Below are 21,578 nucleotides of genomic sequence, written 5' to 3'. Positions count from 1 at the left end.
GCATACCTCGTTTTACTGCACTTCATGGATAGTACATTCTCATTTTCAAGGCAAAAGGGTTACAACTTGCTGAAGGCTCAGATGATGGTCAGCATTTTTTAGCAAAGTATTTTTATTTTTACTTATTTTTTGTTAATCCTCACCCGAGAATATATTTTTCCATTGCTTTTTAGAGAGAGGGAAGGAGAAACATCCATGTGAGACAGAGACGTTGATTGGTTGCCTCCTGCAAGACCCTAACCTGGCTGGGGATTGAACCTGCAACCCAGGTATGTGCCCTTGATTGGAATCGAACCCATGACCCTTTGGTGCACAGGCCAATGTTCTAAGCGGCTGAGCCAAACCAGCCAGGGCAACAAAGTATTTTCAAAGTAAGGTATGCTGGGTTTTTGTTTTTGTTTTTTTGACATAATGGTATTGCATACTTAATAGAATGTAAACAACTTTTATGTGCATTGGGAAACCAAAAAATTCATGTGACCTGCTTTGTGATTTTTGCATTGTTGCAGTGGTCTAGAAGTAAACCTGCAATATCTCTGAGGTATGCCTGTATATTTTGACGCTGCTGTTAAAGACGCACATTTAAAATTGTATATTCTTGGTAAACTGCACCTTTTATAGCCATTCAATCTGTCTCTTAAGTAGTGTTACATGGTGTATCGTCTTTATCCTTTTACTTTTAACTAACCTATATCATGTGAAGAAGTGAGTTGCTTATAGACAGCATATAGCTGGGTCATTTTATTTTTCGTATCTTTTCATTGTTGTGTTTAGACCATTTTCATTTAATTATTGATCTGTTTGTATTTAGTCCTACCATATCTTGTTTGTTTTCTTTTTTTTTCCCCTCTATCTTTTTTTGTTCCTGTTTCCCCTTTACGGTCTCCATTTAGGTTATATGAGCATTTAAATTTATTAAGATCTTTGACTACTTAACCTCTTTATTATGATTTTGACTATTACCTCTTTGTATAGGTTTTTTTAGTGGTGGCTCTAGAATGAATTTCTAAATATCTAACAGTGAGCTTTTTCTCTTCTCAAGTACTATATCATTACCTGTTGCTAGCTTCTCATATAAATACTGTAAATGCTCTTGTTGAGGTAGCTCAGCTTCTGGAGTTGCGGGAATTTCAAAATCAGAGGAGCTCTGTGAATCTGCATTGGTGCTAAGAGTTAGCAACTTTCTTTCCTGAGGTATGTGTTTCCCACTATTCACAGTAGTTGGTTCTCCAACATTAGAGACTACATTTACATCTTCAGAGTAAGTGTTCTTTGGGAAAAGTATATTTTTTTCTGTCTGAGAGGCAGGAAGATTCTCTTTGATTTTTGGTCTATAGCCACCTTTGTTCAAGGAAGTCATATCCCCACTATTTCTCTCTTGGGAAGATAACAAAATAGTGTCAGACTGGCTGTCCCAGCCTTGACTTCCTTGTTCTGAGATGTGTGTGGACTGAGAGGAATTCTGAGAAGAGATGTGAGTTGACTCGCCATCAGAGTCACTGGAAAGCTGTGGTGACTGAGAGCCCCCTGTGGAGGAAGGGAAGTTTTCCAAACCGTCATCTGTGGTGTTATCATTTCTTTTAAAGAATACGTCCCACTGTGGTACTTCTGCATCAGCCTTTTGCTGGTGATGTGTGAGAGGACTCGGATCTCCTTGAAATGAAGCTGGGATTTGTAATTCTTCTTCACTTTCACTGTTGGATTCTTCACAATCTATAAAGTTTGCCCAAAGAGAGGTTTTCATGCTCTCTGCTTTGATGCATCCTGTGCTTTGTCCTAGTTTTTCAGGCTGGTTTTGTGATACTGCCGTCATTGGAAATACTTTAGGGTGAAGAGTCTGCTGGTTTGGAACTTTGTGCCTTAAAGGTACTGGCAGAGGATCATCAAAGAGGTCATCCTCCTCCTCCTCCTCTGGGGGACAAACAAAACAGGTTTATAAGAAACAAAATGCAAAGGGAGGCAATTTGTGTTTTAATTAAAAGTCCAATTTGTAGCATTTAGCTATGTTTTTTAATTCATGGAATTGCAAATAATAGGGAGTTAACTCTTCCAAGAGCAATTAAAGGGCCGTTTATTGTTGGGATGTTCTGAACAATTTACCGCTCTTTAACTTATGTCAGATAATGAGCTGATACTATAGACCTGTGTTCCCCAAATTAAGGCCATAATACCTATATTAGTGGTTCTCAAACCCGCTTAATCATTATCATCTGGAGAGTATTTTTTTTTAAAAACACAGCTTTCACCCTGGCTGGTTTTGCTCAGTGGTTAGAGCATTGGCCCCTGGACCAGAGAGGCCCGGGTTTGGTTCCTGCTAAAGGCATGTGCCGTGGTTGCAGTTCGTCCCCGGCCCCGGTTGGGGTCGTATGGGTAGCAACCAGTCGATGTGTCTCTCTCACATCGATGTTTCTCTCTCCCTTCCACTCTATCTGAAGATAAATGCAAAAGAAAAACAAAAATACAGCTTTCTGTATCTTCTTCCAGGCCTACTGAATCCCTTAGGGTAGGACCCAATAATTTGATTGTTTTATATTTTTGAAGTTCCACAGCTGATTCTTTTCTTAGCCAGGTTTGTGAACCACTCAGACTAGAAGAGGTTTACAAATACTAGATGCTCAAGTTGACTGATTTTTTTTTAATAGAGTGGGAAGGAGAGAGAGAGACACATTGATTGGTTGCCTCCCACATGTGCCCTTGACTTTGTCTGATGCTTTTCACCGCTGAGCCAAATCAGCCAGAGCATGTTGACTGATTTAATATAATGGCAGTTAATTGTTTTCTAGAGTTTTCCTTCTATACATATTTTGATACCTACTTTGTGCTTATTGAGCTGAATGTCTGTGTCCTCCCAGAGTTTATAATTTGAAGCTCTAACCCCAATGTGAAGGTATTTGGAGTGGGGACCTTCAGAAGATAATTAGGTTTAGAAGAGCTCCTTCTAAAAAGAGGAAGACAGATTTCTCAATGCCCATGCACAAAGAAAAGGCCTGTGAGCACACAGTAAGAAGGCAGCTGTCTACAAGCCAGGAAGAGAGCCCTCACGAACTGAATCCGCCAGCACCTTAATCTTGGACATCCCGACCTCCAGAACTGTGAGCAGTAAATGTCTATTAGTTAAGTCACCTAATCAGTGGTATTCGTTATAGCAACCAGAGCTGGTTAGTTCACAAGGCTGTGACAGATATTGGGGGGGAATACACAGATTAGATCAACTTTAACCAAAATACTAAATTAACTGCATGTACTGTCAAGAACTAAGTCAACAACAAAAATTTTTTAAATTTTTTTTTTCTTTATTGATTTTAGAGAGAGGAAGGGATAGAGAGAACAGCGATTGGCCACCTCTTGCATGTACCCTACTGGGTATCAGGCCCACAACCTGGGCATGTGCCCGGACTGGGAATTGAACTGGCGACCTCTTGGTGCATGGGTTGATGCTCAACCACACCAGCTGGGCAACAAAATTTATTCTAGTGATATTCTAAGCATGTTGCATTAGTATGTAGTGAGTCCAATAGCCCAATCCACTTAAATTCTTAAAACGAGGAACCCTTATTTGAAGAATAAAATTTGTATGTTATATGAAATTTACATAAAATAATAAGGCTTGGAACTAGGAAAACAAGTATTTTACTGCTCTGTAATACAACGGTTCTCAACCTGGGGGTCAAACGACCCTTTCACAGGGGTCGCTTAAGACCAACGGAAAACATATATTTCTGATGGTATTAGAAACCAAAACACCGCTCTTCTGTCTCCAGGCGGGTATGCCCACATACAACATGAGGAACTGTATTAAAGGGTCATGGCATTAGGAAGGTTGAGAACCACTGCTGTAACAGAATGTAACCTAAGGAAATTAAAATGCTCATGAGACTGTTTTTTGTTCTAGTGCTGAATCTGGTATCTTTTTAAGTAGTAGGTAATTAGTTAATTTATATTTTCCCAGAAGCCATTAAAAAGATAGAGACTGCCCTGGCTGGTTTGGCTCAGTGTTAGAGCGTTGGGTTCAGTTCCCGCTAAGGGCACGTATCTTGGTTGCAGTTTGTCCCTGGCCCTGGTTGGGTTGTGCGGGTAGCAGCCACTTGATGTGACCTTCTCACATCGATGTTTCTCTCTCTCTTCCTCTCTTTCCCTCCCACTCTATCTGAACAAAAAAATGGAAAAATGTCCTCGGGCAAGGATAAGAAAAAAATAGAGACCATTATGCAGCTCCCATTACCAATGAGGAGACAGGCCCACAGAAGGCATGTGATAAGGTGTAGGTCAAAAAACTACAAAGGTGCCCTGGCTGATGTGGCTCAGTTGGTTGGGCATTGTCCCATGCACTGAAAGGTTGTCAGTTCTATTCCTGGTCAGGGCACATTCAGGAGGTAGCCAAACGATGTTTCACTCCCTCACTCTAAAAATCAATTAAAAACCTTTAAAATGGTAATAAAACCAGATAGGCAGAGCCAGGTATCAAACCCAATTCCTAAAGTTCTGTGTTCTGTTATGAAGCATTTATCTTATCCTTTTGTAAAGGATTTAAGGTGATTGAATATCTAGCTACTGTATTTGGAATCATCACAGTCTATAAGGCCTGGCTTTATTTCAAGCTCTGGATTATACATTTGTTTTAGCTCTCTTCTGCCACTGTGCAAAAGATGTCTTTATATGAAATGTTTTTGTATCACCTCTAAGTTGGACTGTTTCATGTTCTTCTGCATCTGTCAGTATACCAGCATCATAGTATGTTTCAACTGTAAAACATTTTCACATTAACTCACCTGTATGCATCTGAAACAAGTAGTTTCTATACTATTAGAAATTTATTCTGACATTAAATTCATATTGTTTTAACAGAATAAACGTCTCTATATGAAAATGGAAAGATATATCACAGAAAAATATCACAATAAATATGAAAGCGTTAAAATCCTTAATGGTGTTTACAACGTGATATACTGTAACCCAGTTTTAAAAGGGAAACATGTCAAATAATTCATAGATATCACCCATCAACATACATATACTTAAATTTCTAAAATGTAACCCAATACAATGAGAAAACAGACTTAACGCAGTGTTGTTCATCGCAATATTATCTGCAAAACTGAAGTTAGAAATAACCTAAATATGCCATTATCTAGTCATAATGCAAAGTATACAGCCATTAAATTGTCATTTTTAATAACAAATTTTTCCAATAAGTTTGTGTGTGCATGCATATACAGTGATCCAAGCTGCTATTCAGCCTGTATACAACTATATAGTCTTATATTTATTATACTACAATACTCTCACACAAGTTACTGTAAACCCCAAAATGTCCTTCCTGCTCCTTTCTCCCACTTCTCTGTCCACCTCTCTACAATCCAACAACTAAGAGTCTTACACACTGGCCCTGACTGGTGCGGCTCAGTGGGTACAGCATTGGCACATACTTGGGTTGTAGGTTCGATCTCCCGTTGAGGCATGTGCAGGAGGCAACCAATTGATGTGTCTCTTTCTCTTCCCTCCCACTCTCTAAAAAAAAAAAAAAAATCAATGGAAGAAATGTCCTCAGGTGAGGATTAACATAAAAGTCTTACACACTGGAGAACTTTTCAGGCATCAGTCTTGCACTACAGTTACAATTGTTCTTGTTAATGCCTACAAAATGTTGCTTTTTAAACATTTTCATTATCCACCCCCTTTGAGTTCGGTGGAAATGAATAAGGAAAAAATAAAATACACTGAAATGCTTATTTAGAGTTAGGTTCTACATAACTTCTAAATTATCTACAGTGAGTATGTACTACTATTATGAGAAGAACAGAAACGGTGATTTTAAAATATTGGTCTATGGGGATAATTATAATAGTAAACTATTAAATTAGTACAAGGAGAAGAATGACCTCTGTACTTGCCTCTCAGATTCTAACACAGGAATAACACGTCTTAAAGCAACTGATTTAATGCCACTTACATATTGACTTGCATCAAGAGAACATGTTAGGAACTAAAGAACCTGACAGACTGTTCAGCACACTGGTAGAGATCACCACAGAGACCTTAAAGCACAGAAAAGAATAAGAATTATAAAATAAACATGATACCTAGGACTCACAATATTCTTCTAAAAATATCTAGAGAGACTGCCACCAAAGGATTGTGGAAAGATCTATACCTGTACAAATAACTCAAAAGCTATATTAATAAGGAGTAAAAGGACTAAGGAATCTAGAAAGAACAAAAGCAAAGTTAATGAAAAGGCAAAAACAAAATGGAAATGAATAATAATTCAAAAACTCTTACACTGCTGGCCCAATCAAAATGGTCTGGTAAGTGCATAAAAGATTCAAATTAAGTTCACAAAATTTTTTTAAAGATTTCTACTTCCAGCCAAGAAAATAAACAGGCTAGATTGAACCTCTCACCTGAAACAACTAAAAAGACAAAATATAAGAAAGGCTCTAAAGAAATTGGACATCAGGCAATGAAGGAGTGATACCTGAGAAATGTGAAAAGTGAGCTCTAAGCTTGCCCCAGCTTACTGGTTTCCAGGCAAAAGGGGACACGTAGGTAGAGACCTTCAGCACCCCTGAGTTGAGGAGCTATAACTGGGAATCTGAGGAAGCCAAGGTGGCTGGAGTTTCCAGAGAAAGCAGTCAAGTTGCTGCTCCCAAGAGCTGCAGAGAGGCCCCTGAGTACTCAGCATCCTGGTCAGTGCATGCTTGTGATGCGCACATACCCCGAGGCCCAGGGAAGAATGAAGGGAAACGGTACTCAGAATGCACACAGTGCTAGGAACAGAGCCTACCCCCAACAGCCAGAGTAGAACACCATAATTTACAGGGTGTTTTACTGTAAGAATACTGAAGGCCTTACCTCAGTAGTGGGGAAAATCAATTCTAGACTAAATGCTGCTATGTTCCTGTTTTACAAAGATAATACACGAAAGGAGCAAACTTTACAAGTCACTTAACCACATGCCACAACAAAGCTCAAGAATGTTTTTAGAGCCCTAGCCAGTTTGGCTCAGCGGTTAGAGCGTCGGCCTGCAGGCCAGAGAGACCCGGGTTCGGTTCCCGCTAAGGGCATGTACTTCGGTTGCAGTTTGTCCCCGGCCCTGGTTGGGTCGTGTGGGTCGCAGCCGCCACTTGATGTGTCCCTTTCACATCGATGTTTCTCTCCTCTCTCCCTCCCGCTCTATCTTAACAAAAAATGGAAAAATGTCCTTGGGTGAGGATTAAAAAACAAAAAAATGGTTTTAGAAATCCAAAATTATACAGAACTTAAGGTCAAGTTCAGAATGTATGGCATCCAATAAAAATGTATCAGGCATGCAGAAAGGTGTGAAAATACAACTTATACTATGGAAGAAAATCAAAACTGATCCCCCAAAATGCTAAAACATGAGAGTAAATCGTCATGATTTTGGATTAAGCAACAGTTTCTTAGATATGACATCAAAAGCACAAGCAATGAAAGAAAAAATAGATAAATTGGACTTAATCAAATTTAAAGTCTTGTATTTCAAAAGACACCATCAAGAAAGTAAAAAGAAACTAGGAAAATAATCTTTGCAAATCATATCTGATAAAGGACTTATATGCAGATTATATAAAGAACTCTTAGGCCCTGGCCGGTGTGGCTCAGTTGGGTGTTGTCCCATACACCAAAAGATTGCTGGTTTGATTCCAGGTCAGGACATATGCCTGGGTTTCAGTTCAATGTTGGTAGAGGGCTTGCTGGAGGTAGCCAATTGGTATATCGAATGTTTCTCTCCCTCTCTCTAAAAATGAAATGTCCAGAAGAGGTAAATCTATACAGACGGACCATAAATTAGTGGTTGCTTAAAGCTGGAGGTAGTAATAGGGAGTGACTTTAAATGGGCACAGTTTCTTTTTGGAATAATGAAAATATCTGAAATTAGATACTGGTGATGGTTGCACAACTCTGTTAAAGTAACAATAATGGAATTGTTCACCTAAAAAGGGTGAAATTTTGGTATATAAATTATGCTTCAATAAAGGTTTTTAAAATTGACAGTTTAAAGCAAAAAAAAAAAAAAAAGTCATGTGTTTGTGGAGTTGATAACAGAAGTAAAATGACAATACTAGCACAGACTGGGAGGGGAGAAATGGAACTAGACTGTTGTAAGCTTCTTACACCATACTTGAAGTAATACTATTTAAACTTTTCACTCTGACAGGTTAAAGATATATACTATAAACCACTAAAATAAAACAAAGAATTACAGCTAATAAGCCAATAAGAGATTGAAAGTAATCTATCAGTACTCATTTAACCCAAAAGAAGGCAGAAGCGAAAGAAGAAATTAACAGGTATAACAAATAGCAAGATGATAACTTTAAACCTAAGCATATCAATAATCACATTAAATTTAAAATGGTTTAAGCACTCCAATTAAAAGGCAGAAATTATAAGATTGGATACAAAAAGCAAGACCCCAAAACTGCACTGCCAACAAGAAACCCACTTTAAATATAAAGACAGTTAAAAATAGAGATACAAAAGCATAGCATACTAAAACTAACCAGAAGAAAGTGGAGTGGGTGGCTGTGTTAATAGCTAATAAAGTAGATCTCAAAGCTAAGAATATTACCAGGGATATTTACTTCCTAAAACTAAAGTAGTCTTTTCCTCAAGAGGACATAACAATCTTAAATATGTGTATACCTAATAGCAGTGCTTCAAGTCAGTGAAGCAAAAAGTGGTAGAATGGCAAGGAGAAATACACATCCACAATTATAAATGGAGGTTTCAACAACTCTGAATAACTCATACAGAGCAAGTAGAACAAGTAAGGCAGCAGGGATAGAGAAGGCAAACCCTCAACTAACAACCTACTCCACCCAACAGCTTCTGTTTCCTCATGGGTAAAATTGGGATGATACCACTTATAGGTTTGTTTTGAGGTTTAGCTCTAATATATGGAAAAGACCCAGCACAACACCTGCCATACAGTAGGTGTTCAATAAACAGTATCATCATTTTATCTACTAACACTGTTTAGGTCATGTATTAGCTATATGGTACAGTGACTGGCTCTCCCTCAGAGCAATGAAAATTGAGTCCTAACCAAGAAATCACATAAAGCAGCAGGGTCTTTGCTCAGAATCTGAAGTTCTAATTTCCACCTCAGAGTGTCCCTCCATTCGTCACTGGAAAATGAAAGGAAGGAAGGAAAGTATAGGGAAAATCCATTTGTATAAGCATTACTGATTAGTCTGATCGGAAATGATGGCAAGAAAAGTTCCCATTATCAGCATTTTCTAGTATCGTGAAGGAAATGTTCAAGGATAACAGCAAAGCCTCTCCTTATGGCCTATATGAACCATGGGACATATTTCCAGAAAGCTGAGAACATTCAATATAGGCACGGTTTTCTTTGGCACTTGTGTTAAGCCTGTCAAGAAGATGGAACTCCTGGTTATACAGGCTGAAGACAGGGCTCAGCTCTTCCTGAGACCATGTGACAAGTCTGACAGAGTCCCAGGTCTGCCTCTACCCAGTGCAGCTTTCAGCAGGTCAGAGCACCCTGAAGAGCAGTCTTGCAGGAAACCCATATTTATTTTTCTTAAAATATGTTTTTATTGATTTTTTTTTAGAGAGGGAAGCATCAATCCACTGCCTCCTACACACCCCCTACTGGGGATCGAGCCTGCAACCTGGGCATGTGCCCTGAGTAGGAATCGAACCAGGACCTTTCAGTCCATGGGACGACGCTCAATCCACTGAGTCACACTGGCCGGATGGAAACTCATACTTCTGACCCCAGGGTCTTCTTACCAGAGTCTAGGTGAGTTGTTCTAGCTCTCTTCAGTTTTCCGAGTGGTTTGTACTTTGGCTCAGTGCTTTGGGAAGATCGGCATAAAGGCTTTAAGCTGAAATGAATATGAATATTTTATTTTTCCTGCTGGGAAACTTGCTGGAATGTAAGCATCATTTATAGAGATTATGAAAGTTTGACCGTGAGGGAAATCATAACTACTTTTAAAAACTGAAAAGCAGCCCTGTCTGGTGTGGCTCAGTTGGGTATCACCTCACACACCAAAGGGGTATGGTTCGATTCCCAGTCAGGTCACATTACCCAGGTTTCAGATTCAATCCCTGGTTAAGGCACGTACAGGAGACAACCAACTTATGTTTCTTTCTCACATTGATGTTTCTTTCCCTCTCTCTCTAAAATTAATTTTTTTAAATGTAATGTTTAATAGTTAAAAATCACTTCAATATAATAAAATACTAAAAAAACCTGGTGGGTAGCTATTTAATTGTAGGATCGAGGGAAAGCAAAACTCGTATCTGCTCTTGCACTGCAGAAAATCAGGTCCCTATTCTAAAACAGTACAGTGACACCCGGCATTCAGAGAATACAATATAGCTAGCTTTTTCCACTTCCCTGTTGACTTATCTTTTGCAAAAATCCCACAGATTTGATCACTTCCTTCTAGAGCAATGGTTCTCAACCTTCCTAATGCTGCGACCCTTTAATACAGTTCCTCATGTTGTGGTGACCCCCAACCATAAAATAATTTTCGTTGCTATTTCATAACTGTAATTTTGCTACTGTTATGAATTACCATTGGATGTATTTCCGATGTTCTTAGGCGACCCCTGTGAAAGGGTCGTTCGACCCCCAAAGGGGCTGTGACCCACAGGTTGAGAACTGCTGAAAGCTAAGATCCAGTGAAGATGAAATAAAAAAGGGCACAGAAATAAGATTTGAGGGTGTCCTGCTCTTTTTCGAGGGTCTAATTGCCAACTGCTTCCTTATGTCAGAGTCCCAGAAGCCTTTAGGACTATATATAACATGCCTACCTAAAGAAAGCCATTATGTTCCCACCCAGAAACTCTTTCACAGCCCCATCCACTTTAAGCCCTTGCCCCTGTTCTCAGGCTGGAAACTATTTTCTGGATCCATCCCGTTCAATAACTCAAGTTCCACTAGTTGCAACAACTTACATTTCTGTAACTTTATCCACAGTTGTACCCACTGGAATGACATTTGGATGTGCATTCACAGGGCAGATGTAGCTCAAGAAATCTGTAATCTAGAAGAAGGAAAATAAAATGGATCAATTATCTCAATAGTGAAATATCTGAGTGTGAGAGGCAAATAAATGGGGGCTGGAGAAAGAAGTAGAAAAATCATGGCTGTGGTTCTCAATGCTTGCTGCAAATGGGGTTCACCTACGGACCTCTTAGGGAAAAATATCCAATGCATAGGCCTCGCCCCAAGGATCCTTTAACACTAGGCTGCAGTGGGGCCGGGACTGTATTCTCCAAGTGGTTCTGTTCCACAGTAAGGACAGAAATCACTGGTCAATGGGATTCAAAGATTACATGTTCATACGACCTTTGTCATCTAAGGTCAGCCATTCATATTTAACACATACCCCCCCCCCCCCGTATGTTAGATTTAGTTGAGTACTTAATATACATAAGAAAACAATATCTTAGAATTATACTTCTTGAATCAGAGGAATGGCAGCAGTGAGAGATCCCCTTGGTCATTTGAACAGCTACAACTCAACAAAGGATTCCTGCTCAACATAGAGGCACACCTGAAAAGTTCCTGTATTGAAGCATCTAAGGGTGGGCAAGTGGGAACAAACAGGAGAGACAAGAAGGGAGGAAAGCTCAGACGCAGGCCTGCAGCAGGGAACTCCTAGCGGGGCTCTGTCCTGAGACAGGAGGAATCTGGTTGTGGCTTTAGCTGGGAGAAACAGAGAGATTTGATGGGCATTCCACAGGGGTGAGCAGCACAAGCTGTGGCCGAGCCCAGAGACCTGGGAAGGGCACAGCGCAGGTGCTGCCGTGTCTGTCAGGTGGTCAGCATTCAGACAAAGCCACTGAGCCCTGCCGCCCTGTAGCCTCCCAGAACTCTCCTCCCTTCACTTGGTGTTGAGTTGCAGAGCATATCTGCAAACCCAAGAACTGGTATTACAGAATCACTATTTCCCCTGAGCAGAGGGTGTACTCTGTGACTGGGCCCCAGCTGGGGCACAAAGGTCCAAGGTTGCTATTACCAGGAGGGCAAAACAAAGAAGGTGGCTGGTTCCACCAGCCTACCCCACCTCCACACATTGCAGCTACCCTGATGATAGCCAGAGACACTACAGGAGTCAGCACTGGAATTTCAGAGCTAAAGAATTTGAGATTCACTGCCACCTACTGGCCAATAAGAGAAAGACCTCTTTGTATTAAACTGAGAGAGATGCGCCACTCATACATAGATGCCTAGACAGAGAATGAACCCATCAAATACCATGTATAACCAAGCTAGCGAGGCAGCTCAGAAAGAAAATGAAAAATCTCCAGAAAGTGCCCTGGCCGGTTTGGCTCAGTGGTTGGAGCGTCGGCCTGCGGTCCAGAGAGACCTGGGTTCTGTTGCCTCTGGGGGCGCATACCTCAGTTGCAGTTTGTCCCCGGCCCTGGTTGGGTTGTGTGGGTGGCGGCCACTTGATGTGTCCCTTTCGCATCGATGTTTCTCTTTCTCCCTCTCCCTCTCTTTCTTTCTCCCTCCTTCCCTCCCTCCCTCCTTCCCTCTCTGTCCCACTCTATCTGAACAAAAAATGGAAAAATGTCCTCAGGTGAGGATTTAAAAATCTCCAGAAAGCAAACTTGCACACAAGTCAATATGTGATATAACTCAATGTTGCAGTTCTGAAAATACAATGGCATGCAAAAAAAATACAATTTAATGCATGCAGAAAACAAATTAATGAACAAAACGAGTACTTTACCAAAGAGACTGAAACCTTAAAAAAGAACAGAACAAATTCTGGAGATGAAGAACTCAATAAAAGAGACCAAGAATAAACTAGCAAGCATAGGAAATAGAGCTGACCAATTGGAGGAAAGAATTAGTGATATCAAAGATAGACATCTAGAAATGACAGAGGGAAGAAGAGAGAGACTCGAGCATTAAAAACAAAAAATGAAGGAATTCTATAAGGACTATCTGACTCCATTAGAAAAAACAATATAAAAATAATAGGCACTGAGCAGTGTTGCTCAGTGGTCAGAGTGTCAACCTGTGCACCAAATGGTCACAGGTTCAATTCCCAGTCAAGGGCATGTACCTGGGTCGCAGGTTTTATTTTATGTTTTTAATATGTTTTTATTGATTGTTTTTTTAAGAGAGAAGGAGGAGGGAGAGAAAGAGAACCATCCATTAGAGAGAGAAACAATGATCAGCTGCCTCCTGCACACCTCCTATTGGGGATGGAGCCCACAACCTGGGAATATGCCCTGACTAGGAATCGAACCAGGATCTCTCAGTCCATGGGATGATACCTAATCCACTGAGCCACACCAGCTGGGTTGGGTTGCAGGTTTGATCCCCAGCCCCAATCAGGGTGTGTGCAGGAGGCAACTAATCAATGTGTCTCTCTTATTGATGTTTCTCTTTCTTGTTCTCTTCCTCTCTCTCATGTGCCCTCTCTCCCCTCCACTCTCTCTAAAAGCAATAGAAAAAATATCTTTGGGTGAGGATTAACAATAATAAAAGAATAATAGGCATACCAGAAGAAGAACAAAGAGAGGGAAAAAGAAACAGAGCCTATACAATACAAATACTGTAGTTGATGAGAACTTCCCAAACCTATGGAAAAAACTAGATCCTCAAATCCAAGAAACAAACAGAACACCTAGTTACCTCAATCCAAAGAGGCCTTCTCGAAGGCAAATTGTGTTAAACTGTCAAAAATTATTGACAAGTCTTAAGGCAGCCAGGGAAAAGGAGAAAGTTAACCTATAAAGGAAAGCCCATTAGGTTATCATGGGACTTCTCAGCAGAAACTCTATAAGTCTGAAGAGAATAGAATCAAATATTTAAACTACTGAGAGAATCTACCAGCCAAGAATAATATATCCAGCAAAGTTACCCTTTATTTATTTACTTGTTTTTTTAAATCCTCACCTGAGGATATTTTTCCATTTATCTTTAGATAGAGTGGGAGTGAGGGAGACACATCAACTGGTTGCCTCCCACACGACCCCTACTGGAGCCAGGGACTGAACTGCAACAGAGGTACATGCCATTGACGGGAATCAAATCCACGACTCTGGTCTTCGTGCCAATGCTCTAACTGCTGAGCCAAACTGGCCAGGGCACAAAATTACCCTTTAATTATGAAGGAGAAATAAAGACTTCCAGACATACAGCAGCTGAGGGAATTTATCACCAGAAGACCTACATTGCAGAGAATACTCAAGGGGGTTATTCTACTCGAAACAAAGAACAAAAGGTCACAAAACTACGAGTAAGGTCAACAACAAACTTACAGCATAAACGGATAATTTTGAAAAACATAAAATGGGAGAGGGTAAAGGTCTGAATTTGCAAAGGAGGGTGGAGATCAGATGCATTAAAAAAAAAAAAGACTACAGCCCTGGCCAGTTTTGCTCAGTGGTTAGAGCGTCGGCCCCTGGTCCAGAGAGACCTGGGTTCAGTTCCCGCTAAGGACACATACCTCGGTTGCAGTTTGTCCCTGGCCCTGGTTGGGTCATGTGGGAGGCAGCCACTTGATGCGTCCCTTTCACGTCGGTGTTTCTTTCTCTCTTCCTCTCTCTCGCTCCCACTCCCACTCTATCTGAACAAAAAATGGAAAAATATCCTCAGGTGAGGATAAAAAAAAGAAAAGAAAAAGGACTACAGTATATATGAAACTTTCTTTTTCATAAACCTAATGGTAAACACACACAAAAAGCCCCAAACCGAGAAATAGCTTAAAAAAAGAGGAAACAGAAAGAAGTATGTAACACCACTAAACAAAAACAACAGACAGAAACACGAAGGAAAAGAACCTATGGAGGCACAGAGCTACCAGAAAGCAAAAGGTAAAATGGCTATAGAAAATCCTCATACATCAATAATTACCCTATCCCAGCCAGTATGGCTCAGTGGTTGAGCGTCAACCCATGAACCAAGAGGTCGCCAGTTCAAATTCCAGTCCAGGCACATGCCCAGGTTGTGGGCCTGATCCCCAGTGAAGGGCATGCAGGAGGCAGCCAATCGATGTTCTTTCTCATTGATGTCTCTATCTCTCTCCCTCTCCCTTACTCTCTAAAATCAATAAAGAAAAATTATAAAAAATAAATAATATTACCCTAAATGTAAATGGACTGAATTCAGCAATAAAGAGGCACAGAGTAGCAGAGTGGATTAAAAAACAAAACCCAATCGTATGCTGCCTTCAGGAGACACAACTAAGCTGCAAAGACAAAGTTGGATTCAAAGTAAAAGGGTGGAAGGTGATTCTCCAAGCAAATAACATCCACAGAAAAGCAAGTGTAGTCATACTTATTTATGGCAAAACACATTTAAAGATAAGACAAAAATAGACAATTTATAATGATAAAAGGGACACTATATCAAGAAAACATAACACTTCTTAATATATATGCACCCAATCAGGTAGCAGCAAAATATATAAAGCAAGTACTACAAGAACTAAAGGGAGAATATGACAAAAACACAATCACAGTTGGGGACCTAATACTCCATTGACAATTCTAGACAGATCACCCAAACAGAAAATTAATAATCAAATATCAGCTTTAAACGACACATTAGACCAAATGGACATAATGGACATTTACAAAGCCTTTCATCCAAGAACCTCAGTTTATACATTCTTTTCTAGTGCACATGGTACACTCTCAAGTAGAGATCATATGTTGGGTCACAAAACTAGCCTCAACAAATTCAAGAAGACTGAAAATACACCAAGCATATTCTCTGACCACAATGCTTTAAAATTAGAAATCAACTGCAAAAAAGGAACCCACAAATATTTCGAAATTAAAAAAACATACTACTAAAAAGTGACTGGGTCAAAGAAGAAATAAAAGGTGAAATCAAAAGATATATATGAGAATGACAATACAACATATCAAAACTTCTGGGATGCAGCAAAAGCAGTAATAAGAGGGAATTTTATATATTATAGGCCTATCTCTAGAAATGAGAAATCCCAAGTAAACAATCTAACATTATATGTTTTTTTAAAAAATGTTTTTATTGATTTCAGAGAGAGGAAGGGAGATAGAGAAATATCGATTGGCTGCCTCCCGCAAGCCCCCCACTGAGGATCGAGCCTGAAACCAAGGCATGTGTCCTGACCGGGAAACAAACTAGCAACCCCTTGGTGCATGGGATGATGCTCAACTAAGCCACACAGGCCGGACCATAACATATCACGAAGAACTAGAAAAAGAACAGAAGCAACACAAAGTCAGAAGAAGAAAGGAAATAATGAAAATTAGAGCAGAACTGAAAGACATAGAAAACAAAAAGACTATACAAAAAAAAAAAAAATTAATACAACAAACAGCTGGTTCTTTGAAAAGATTAATGAAATTGACAAACCCCTGGTCAGACTGAGGAAAAAAGAGAAAAGACTTATATAAACAATCAGAAATGAAAGAGAAGTTACCACAGACATCACAGATACACAAAGGATCACACTAGAATGCTATGAAAGACCATATGCCACCAAATTCAATAACCAAGAAGAAATGGATTAAGTTCCTAGAAATATATAATCTTCTAGACTGAATCATAAAGAATTGGAAGATCTAAATAGACCGATCAACAGTGAAGAAATTGAAACAACCATCAAAAACCTCCCAGAAAATAAAAGTCCAGGACCAGATGGCTTCACTAGTGAATTCTACCAAACATTCAAAAAAAATTTGATACCTATCCTTCTCAAACTCTTCCAAAATACTGAAGAAGAGGCAATACTTCCTAACACATTTTATGAGGTCACCATAACCCTGATACTAAAACCTGGCGAGGACAATCCAGAAAAAGAAAACCACAGACCGATATCTGATGAATACAAATGCGAAAATCGTATACAAAATACCAGCAAATTGAATACAATACATTAAAAAACAATACATCAGGATCAAGTGGGGTTCATTCCAAGGACACAAGGATGGTTCAACAACACAAATCAATCAGTGTTATAGACCACATTAACAAAACAAAGGATACAAATCATATAATCTTATCAATAGATATAGAAAAACCATCTGATAAGATACAACATCCACTTATGATTAAAACACTCAATAAAATAGGTACAGAAGAAAAATAACTCAATATTATAAAGGCCATATATCACAAACCCTCAGCAAATATCATACTCAATGCTGAAAAACTGAAAGCTTTTCCTCTAAAATCAGGAATAAGACAAAGAAGCCCACTCTCACCACTCTTATTCAACACAGCTCTGAAGTCCTCTCCAGAACAATCAGACAAGAGAAAGAAATAAATGCATCCAAATTGGGAAGGAAAAAGTAAAAGTGTCAGTTTTTGCAGATGACATGATTATGTATATAGAAAATCCTAAAGACTCTACCAAAAAACTATTAGAAACAATAAAAAATACAGTAAAGTTGCAGGATACAAAATCAATGTACAGTCAGCCCTCGTTTATCGTGGTTAATCAGTTCCAGACTCTACCACGATAAATGAATTTCCACGAAGTAGGATTCTTTATTTATACAGTCATCCCTCACCACTGCACTTCAACGTTTGCAGCTTCCCTCTATCTCAGTTTTTCCCAATATAGGACAGTATTTGAAAAAACCGCGATAGCCCTGGCCGCTTTGGCTCAGTGGTTAGAGCGTCGGCCTGCAGTCCTGAGAGACCCGGGTTTGGTTCCGCTAGGGGCGCGTACCTCGGTTGCAGTTTGTCCCCGGCCCTGGTCGGTTGTGCGGGTGGCAGCCACTCGATGTGTCCCTTTCACATCGATGTTTCTCTCTCTCTCTCTGTTCCTCTCCCCCCCCCCCCACTGTACCTGAACAAAAAATGGAAAAATGTCCTCGAGTGAGGATAAAAAAAAAAAAAGAAAAGAAAAAGAAAAAACCGCGATAGAGTGAAGCCACAAAAGTCAAAGCACAAAGTGGTGAGGGATGACTGTACACAAATCTGCTTTCCTATATCCTAACAAACTTCAGAAAAAGAAATGAAAAAAAAATTCCTTTTGCAATAGCAACCAAAAGAATAAAATACCTGGAAATAACAAAGGATGTGAAGGACCTATATACTAAAAACTACAGAGCATTATTAAAAGAGATAGAAAAATATACAACAAAATGGAAAGATATTCCATGTACATGGATTGGAAGAGTCAACATAGTTGAAAAGGCCATATTACCCAAAGCACTATACAGATTTAATGCAATCCCCATCAAAATCCCAATATCATTTTTTTAAAGAAATTAAACAGTACGGCCGGTATGGCTCAGTGGTTGAGCATCAACCCATGCACCAAGAGGTTGCCGGTTCAATTCCTGGTCAGGATACATGCCCAGGTTGTGGGCCTGATCCCCAGTGTGGGGCATGCAGGAGGCAGCCAATTGATGTTCTCTCTCATTGATGTTTCTATCTCTCCCTCTCCCTTCCTCTCTCTCTAAAACCAATAAAGAAAAAAAAAATGTTAAAGAAATAAAACAAAAAATCATCAGATTTGTATGGAACCACAAAAGATCCCAAATAGCCAAGGCAATCCTGAGAAAAAAGAATGAAGCCAGGGGTAGCAGGCGACCTGACTTTAAATTATACTACAGAGCTACAAGAATCAAAACAGCATGGTACTGGCAGAAAAACAGACACACAGACCAATGAAACAGAACTGAAAGCCCTGAAATAAAACCACTTGTGTATGGACAAATTATTTTTTATAAAGGAGCCAAAAACACACAATGGAGACAAGAACGCTCTTCAATAAATGGTGCTGGGAAAATTGGAAAGCCACATGCAACAGAATGAAACTAGATTACAGTTTTTCCCCACATACAAAAATTAATTCAAAATGGATCAAAGGCCTAAATATAAGATCTGACACAATAAATTACATAAAAACATAGGTACTAAACTTATGGACCTTGATCGTAGAGAATATTTCATGAATTTGAACCCAAAGGCAAGGGAAATAAAGGCAAAAATAAATACATGGGACTATATGAAACTAAAAAGCTTCAGCACAGCAACAGAAACCAACAACAGAACAAAAAGGCAACTGACCAAATGGGAGATATTTGCAAACCACAGCTCCAACAAGGGGTTAATACACAAAATATATAAAGAACTCATAAAACTCAATACTAAACAAACAAACAATCCAATTAAAATGGTCAGAAGAGCCCTGGCCAGTTTGGTTCAGCGGTTAGAGAGTCGGCCCGCAGACCAGAGTTGTGGGTTTGATTTCAGTCAGGGGCATGCAGCTCAGTTGCGTTTCATCCTGGACTCTGGTCGGTGTCATGCGGGAGGTGGCCAGTTGATGTGTCTCTCTCACATTGATGTTTCTGTTTCTGCTTCTCTCTCTCTCTCTCTCCTCCTCTCTCCCTCCCTCCTATTCTATCTGAAGATAAATGGAAAAATATCCTTGGGTGAGGATTTTAAATTAAATAAATAAATAAACAAAATGAGCAGAAGACCTAAACAGACACCTCTCCCAAGAAGACATACACATGGCCAACAGTTATAAGAAAAGATGTTCAACTTCATTCCCTTTTAGGGAAATGCAAATCAAAACTACAATGAGATACCACCTCACTCCTGTTAGAATGGCTATTATCAACAAGACAAGTAGTAACAAGTGTTGGAGAAGATGTGGAGAAAAGGGAACCCTTATTCACTGCTGGTGGAAGTGTAAACTGATGCAGCCACTAAGGAAAATAGTCTGGTGGTTCCTCAAAAAATTAAGAACAGAGTTACCATATGACCCAGCAATCCCTCTCCTACTTTTCTATCCAAGAAACTCAAAAACATTTATTTGCAAAGATATATGCACCCCTATGTTCATTGTGGCATTATTCAGTGGCCTAGACATGGACACAACCAAAGAGTCCTTCGATAGAGGACTGGATAAAAAGATGTGGTACATGTACACAATGGAATACTACTCAGCCACAAGAAAAGACAAAATAACTACTATTTGCAACAACATGGATGGACCTTGAGAATATGCTAATCAAAATAAGTCAGTCAGAAAAAGCTAGGAACCATATGATTTCACTCATATGTGGGATATAAAACTAAAACTTGTGGACACAGACAGCAGTGTGGTGGTTGTTGGGGGGCCTAATATATTGTGACAGAAAATGGTTTGACTTTGGGTGGTGGGCACACAATGCAATATGCTACAGATCATGTATCATGGACAGGTACACTTGAAACCTATATGATCCTATTAACCACTGTCACTGCAATAAATTTAATTAAAAAAGAAAAATAGCCCAGCCGGTGTGGCTCACTGGTTGACCATCGACCTATGCACCAAAAGGTTGCCGGTTCAATTCCCAGTCAGGGCACATGTTCAGGTTGTGTGTCCAATCCCCAATAGGGGGCATGCAAGAGGTGGCCAATGGATGTTCTCTCTCATTGATGTTTCTATTTCTCCCTCTCCCTCTCTCTCTCTAAAATCAAAAAGAAAAAATATTTTTAAAAAAGAGAGAAAAAGAATCACATTTCTTTCCACTTGCATCATTGTTAGTAATACCAAGGGAATTATATCTTTGCGGCTGCTTGATTTGTTGCAAATATATTCTAACCTAAACAAGGACAATTACATGCAACATTTCACGAATACCTTGATTTCCTACAAAACTCAGAATGCTAAACAGAGGAACTTGGTCACTATTCCCCAAAACATCTCTACAACCCAGACAAACTTCAACTGACTAGATCTTGGTGAGCCTGTGATCTCAGTTGTTACCTCAAGTCTCTAAGTCTTCAATTCTTCATCTAAAAGTATAAGTGAGCTAAGCCTAGTACCTGGCTGGCATGGTTAAATATTCAATAAAATTATCCATTGCAAAGCTGATAATGACAACACAAAGCTTTTTATTTCCTTCTGCAAATGGGGAGATTGAGGTATAAGGTAATTATTAGTGCTCAACTTTCTCAAAGGACCAAATCAATAGAGCTAAGACCCAGGAATTATCAATAACTTCATGTTAAAATAAAGTGGCTACCCTAATTAAGATGGGAAAAGACATAAAGATCCATTCTTTAAATATTTTCATAAACAATTTCCTTTATACTTTTCAGAGCAGGCATGCAAATAGAAATCATTATTTACCTGTCTACAACCTGTATGATTTGCATAATCAACCCAAAGCTGAGGCTGATAGAACTCGGAGGCTTTTGAAGGGAATAAGGATAAAAAGTAAGGCCAAGCCTGTACCACAAATGATTCACTTATTCTACTCAGAGCTGAAGTCACTACAGGAGACAGGAGACACCCAGTTGAAAGAAGGGCACCCCCTCTCACTTGTATAGGGCAACTTGATGCCCTTTTGTCAGGTGCCTGCCTTAAAACAATTCTTTAACATAGTCAATTCTCCCTACTTACAGTAGTTCTACTCATAAAGTCACCTTGAGCCCTGAATTAGCGAACACTGAACAACTACTTCTAGAGGAAATGTGAACCTCTGTGAACCTCTGATCACAGTGTTTTTATCAACCCATCCATACATCACCCTGTTTTATGTGTGGTTCTTTTTAAAGATACCTTATCTAATATATAGTTGGTTCATTAACACTGAATGGATGGCCAACA

The 21,578-nt window shown here is 39.5% G+C and overlaps 2 protein-coding genes across 3 annotated transcripts in view; one reads left to right on the top strand and one right to left on the bottom strand.

The window, feature by feature from the left end:
• SUV39H2 (suppressor of variegation 3-9 homolog 2) overlaps positions 1–8,198 on the top strand; it is a 40,696-nt gene extending 32,498 nt beyond the window's left edge. The window contains exon 8 of the transcript XR_004961972.1: positions 8,180–8,198. The gene's annotated coding sequence lies outside the window, so the exon portion shown is untranslated. The remainder of the gene's footprint in view (positions 1–8,179) is intronic.
• The window catches only part of DCLRE1C (DNA cross-link repair 1C), a 47,577-nt gene continuing 26,315 nt past the window's right edge, over positions 317–21,578 (bottom strand). For both annotated transcript variants that reach the window (XM_036281187.1, XM_036281188.1), the window contains 3 exons: positions 10,957–11,045; positions 9,781–9,875; positions 317–1,911 (listed from right to left, as the gene is read on the bottom strand). In XM_036281187.1, coding sequence (XP_036137080.1) covers positions 1,007–1,911; positions 9,781–9,875; positions 10,957–11,045 — 1,089 coding nt within the window. In that variant the 3' untranslated portion in view covers positions 317–1,006. The remainder of the gene's footprint in view (positions 1,912–9,780; positions 9,876–10,956; positions 11,046–21,578) is intronic.

Source organism: Molossus molossus, unplaced genomic scaffold, assembly GCF_014108415.1.
Source record: "Molossus molossus isolate mMolMol1 unplaced genomic scaffold, mMolMol1.p scaffold_m16_p_32, whole genome shotgun sequence".
Lineage (NCBI taxonomy): Eukaryota > Metazoa > Chordata > Mammalia > Chiroptera > Molossidae > Molossus > Molossus molossus.
This window is presented reverse-complemented; position numbering and strand designations above follow the sequence as displayed.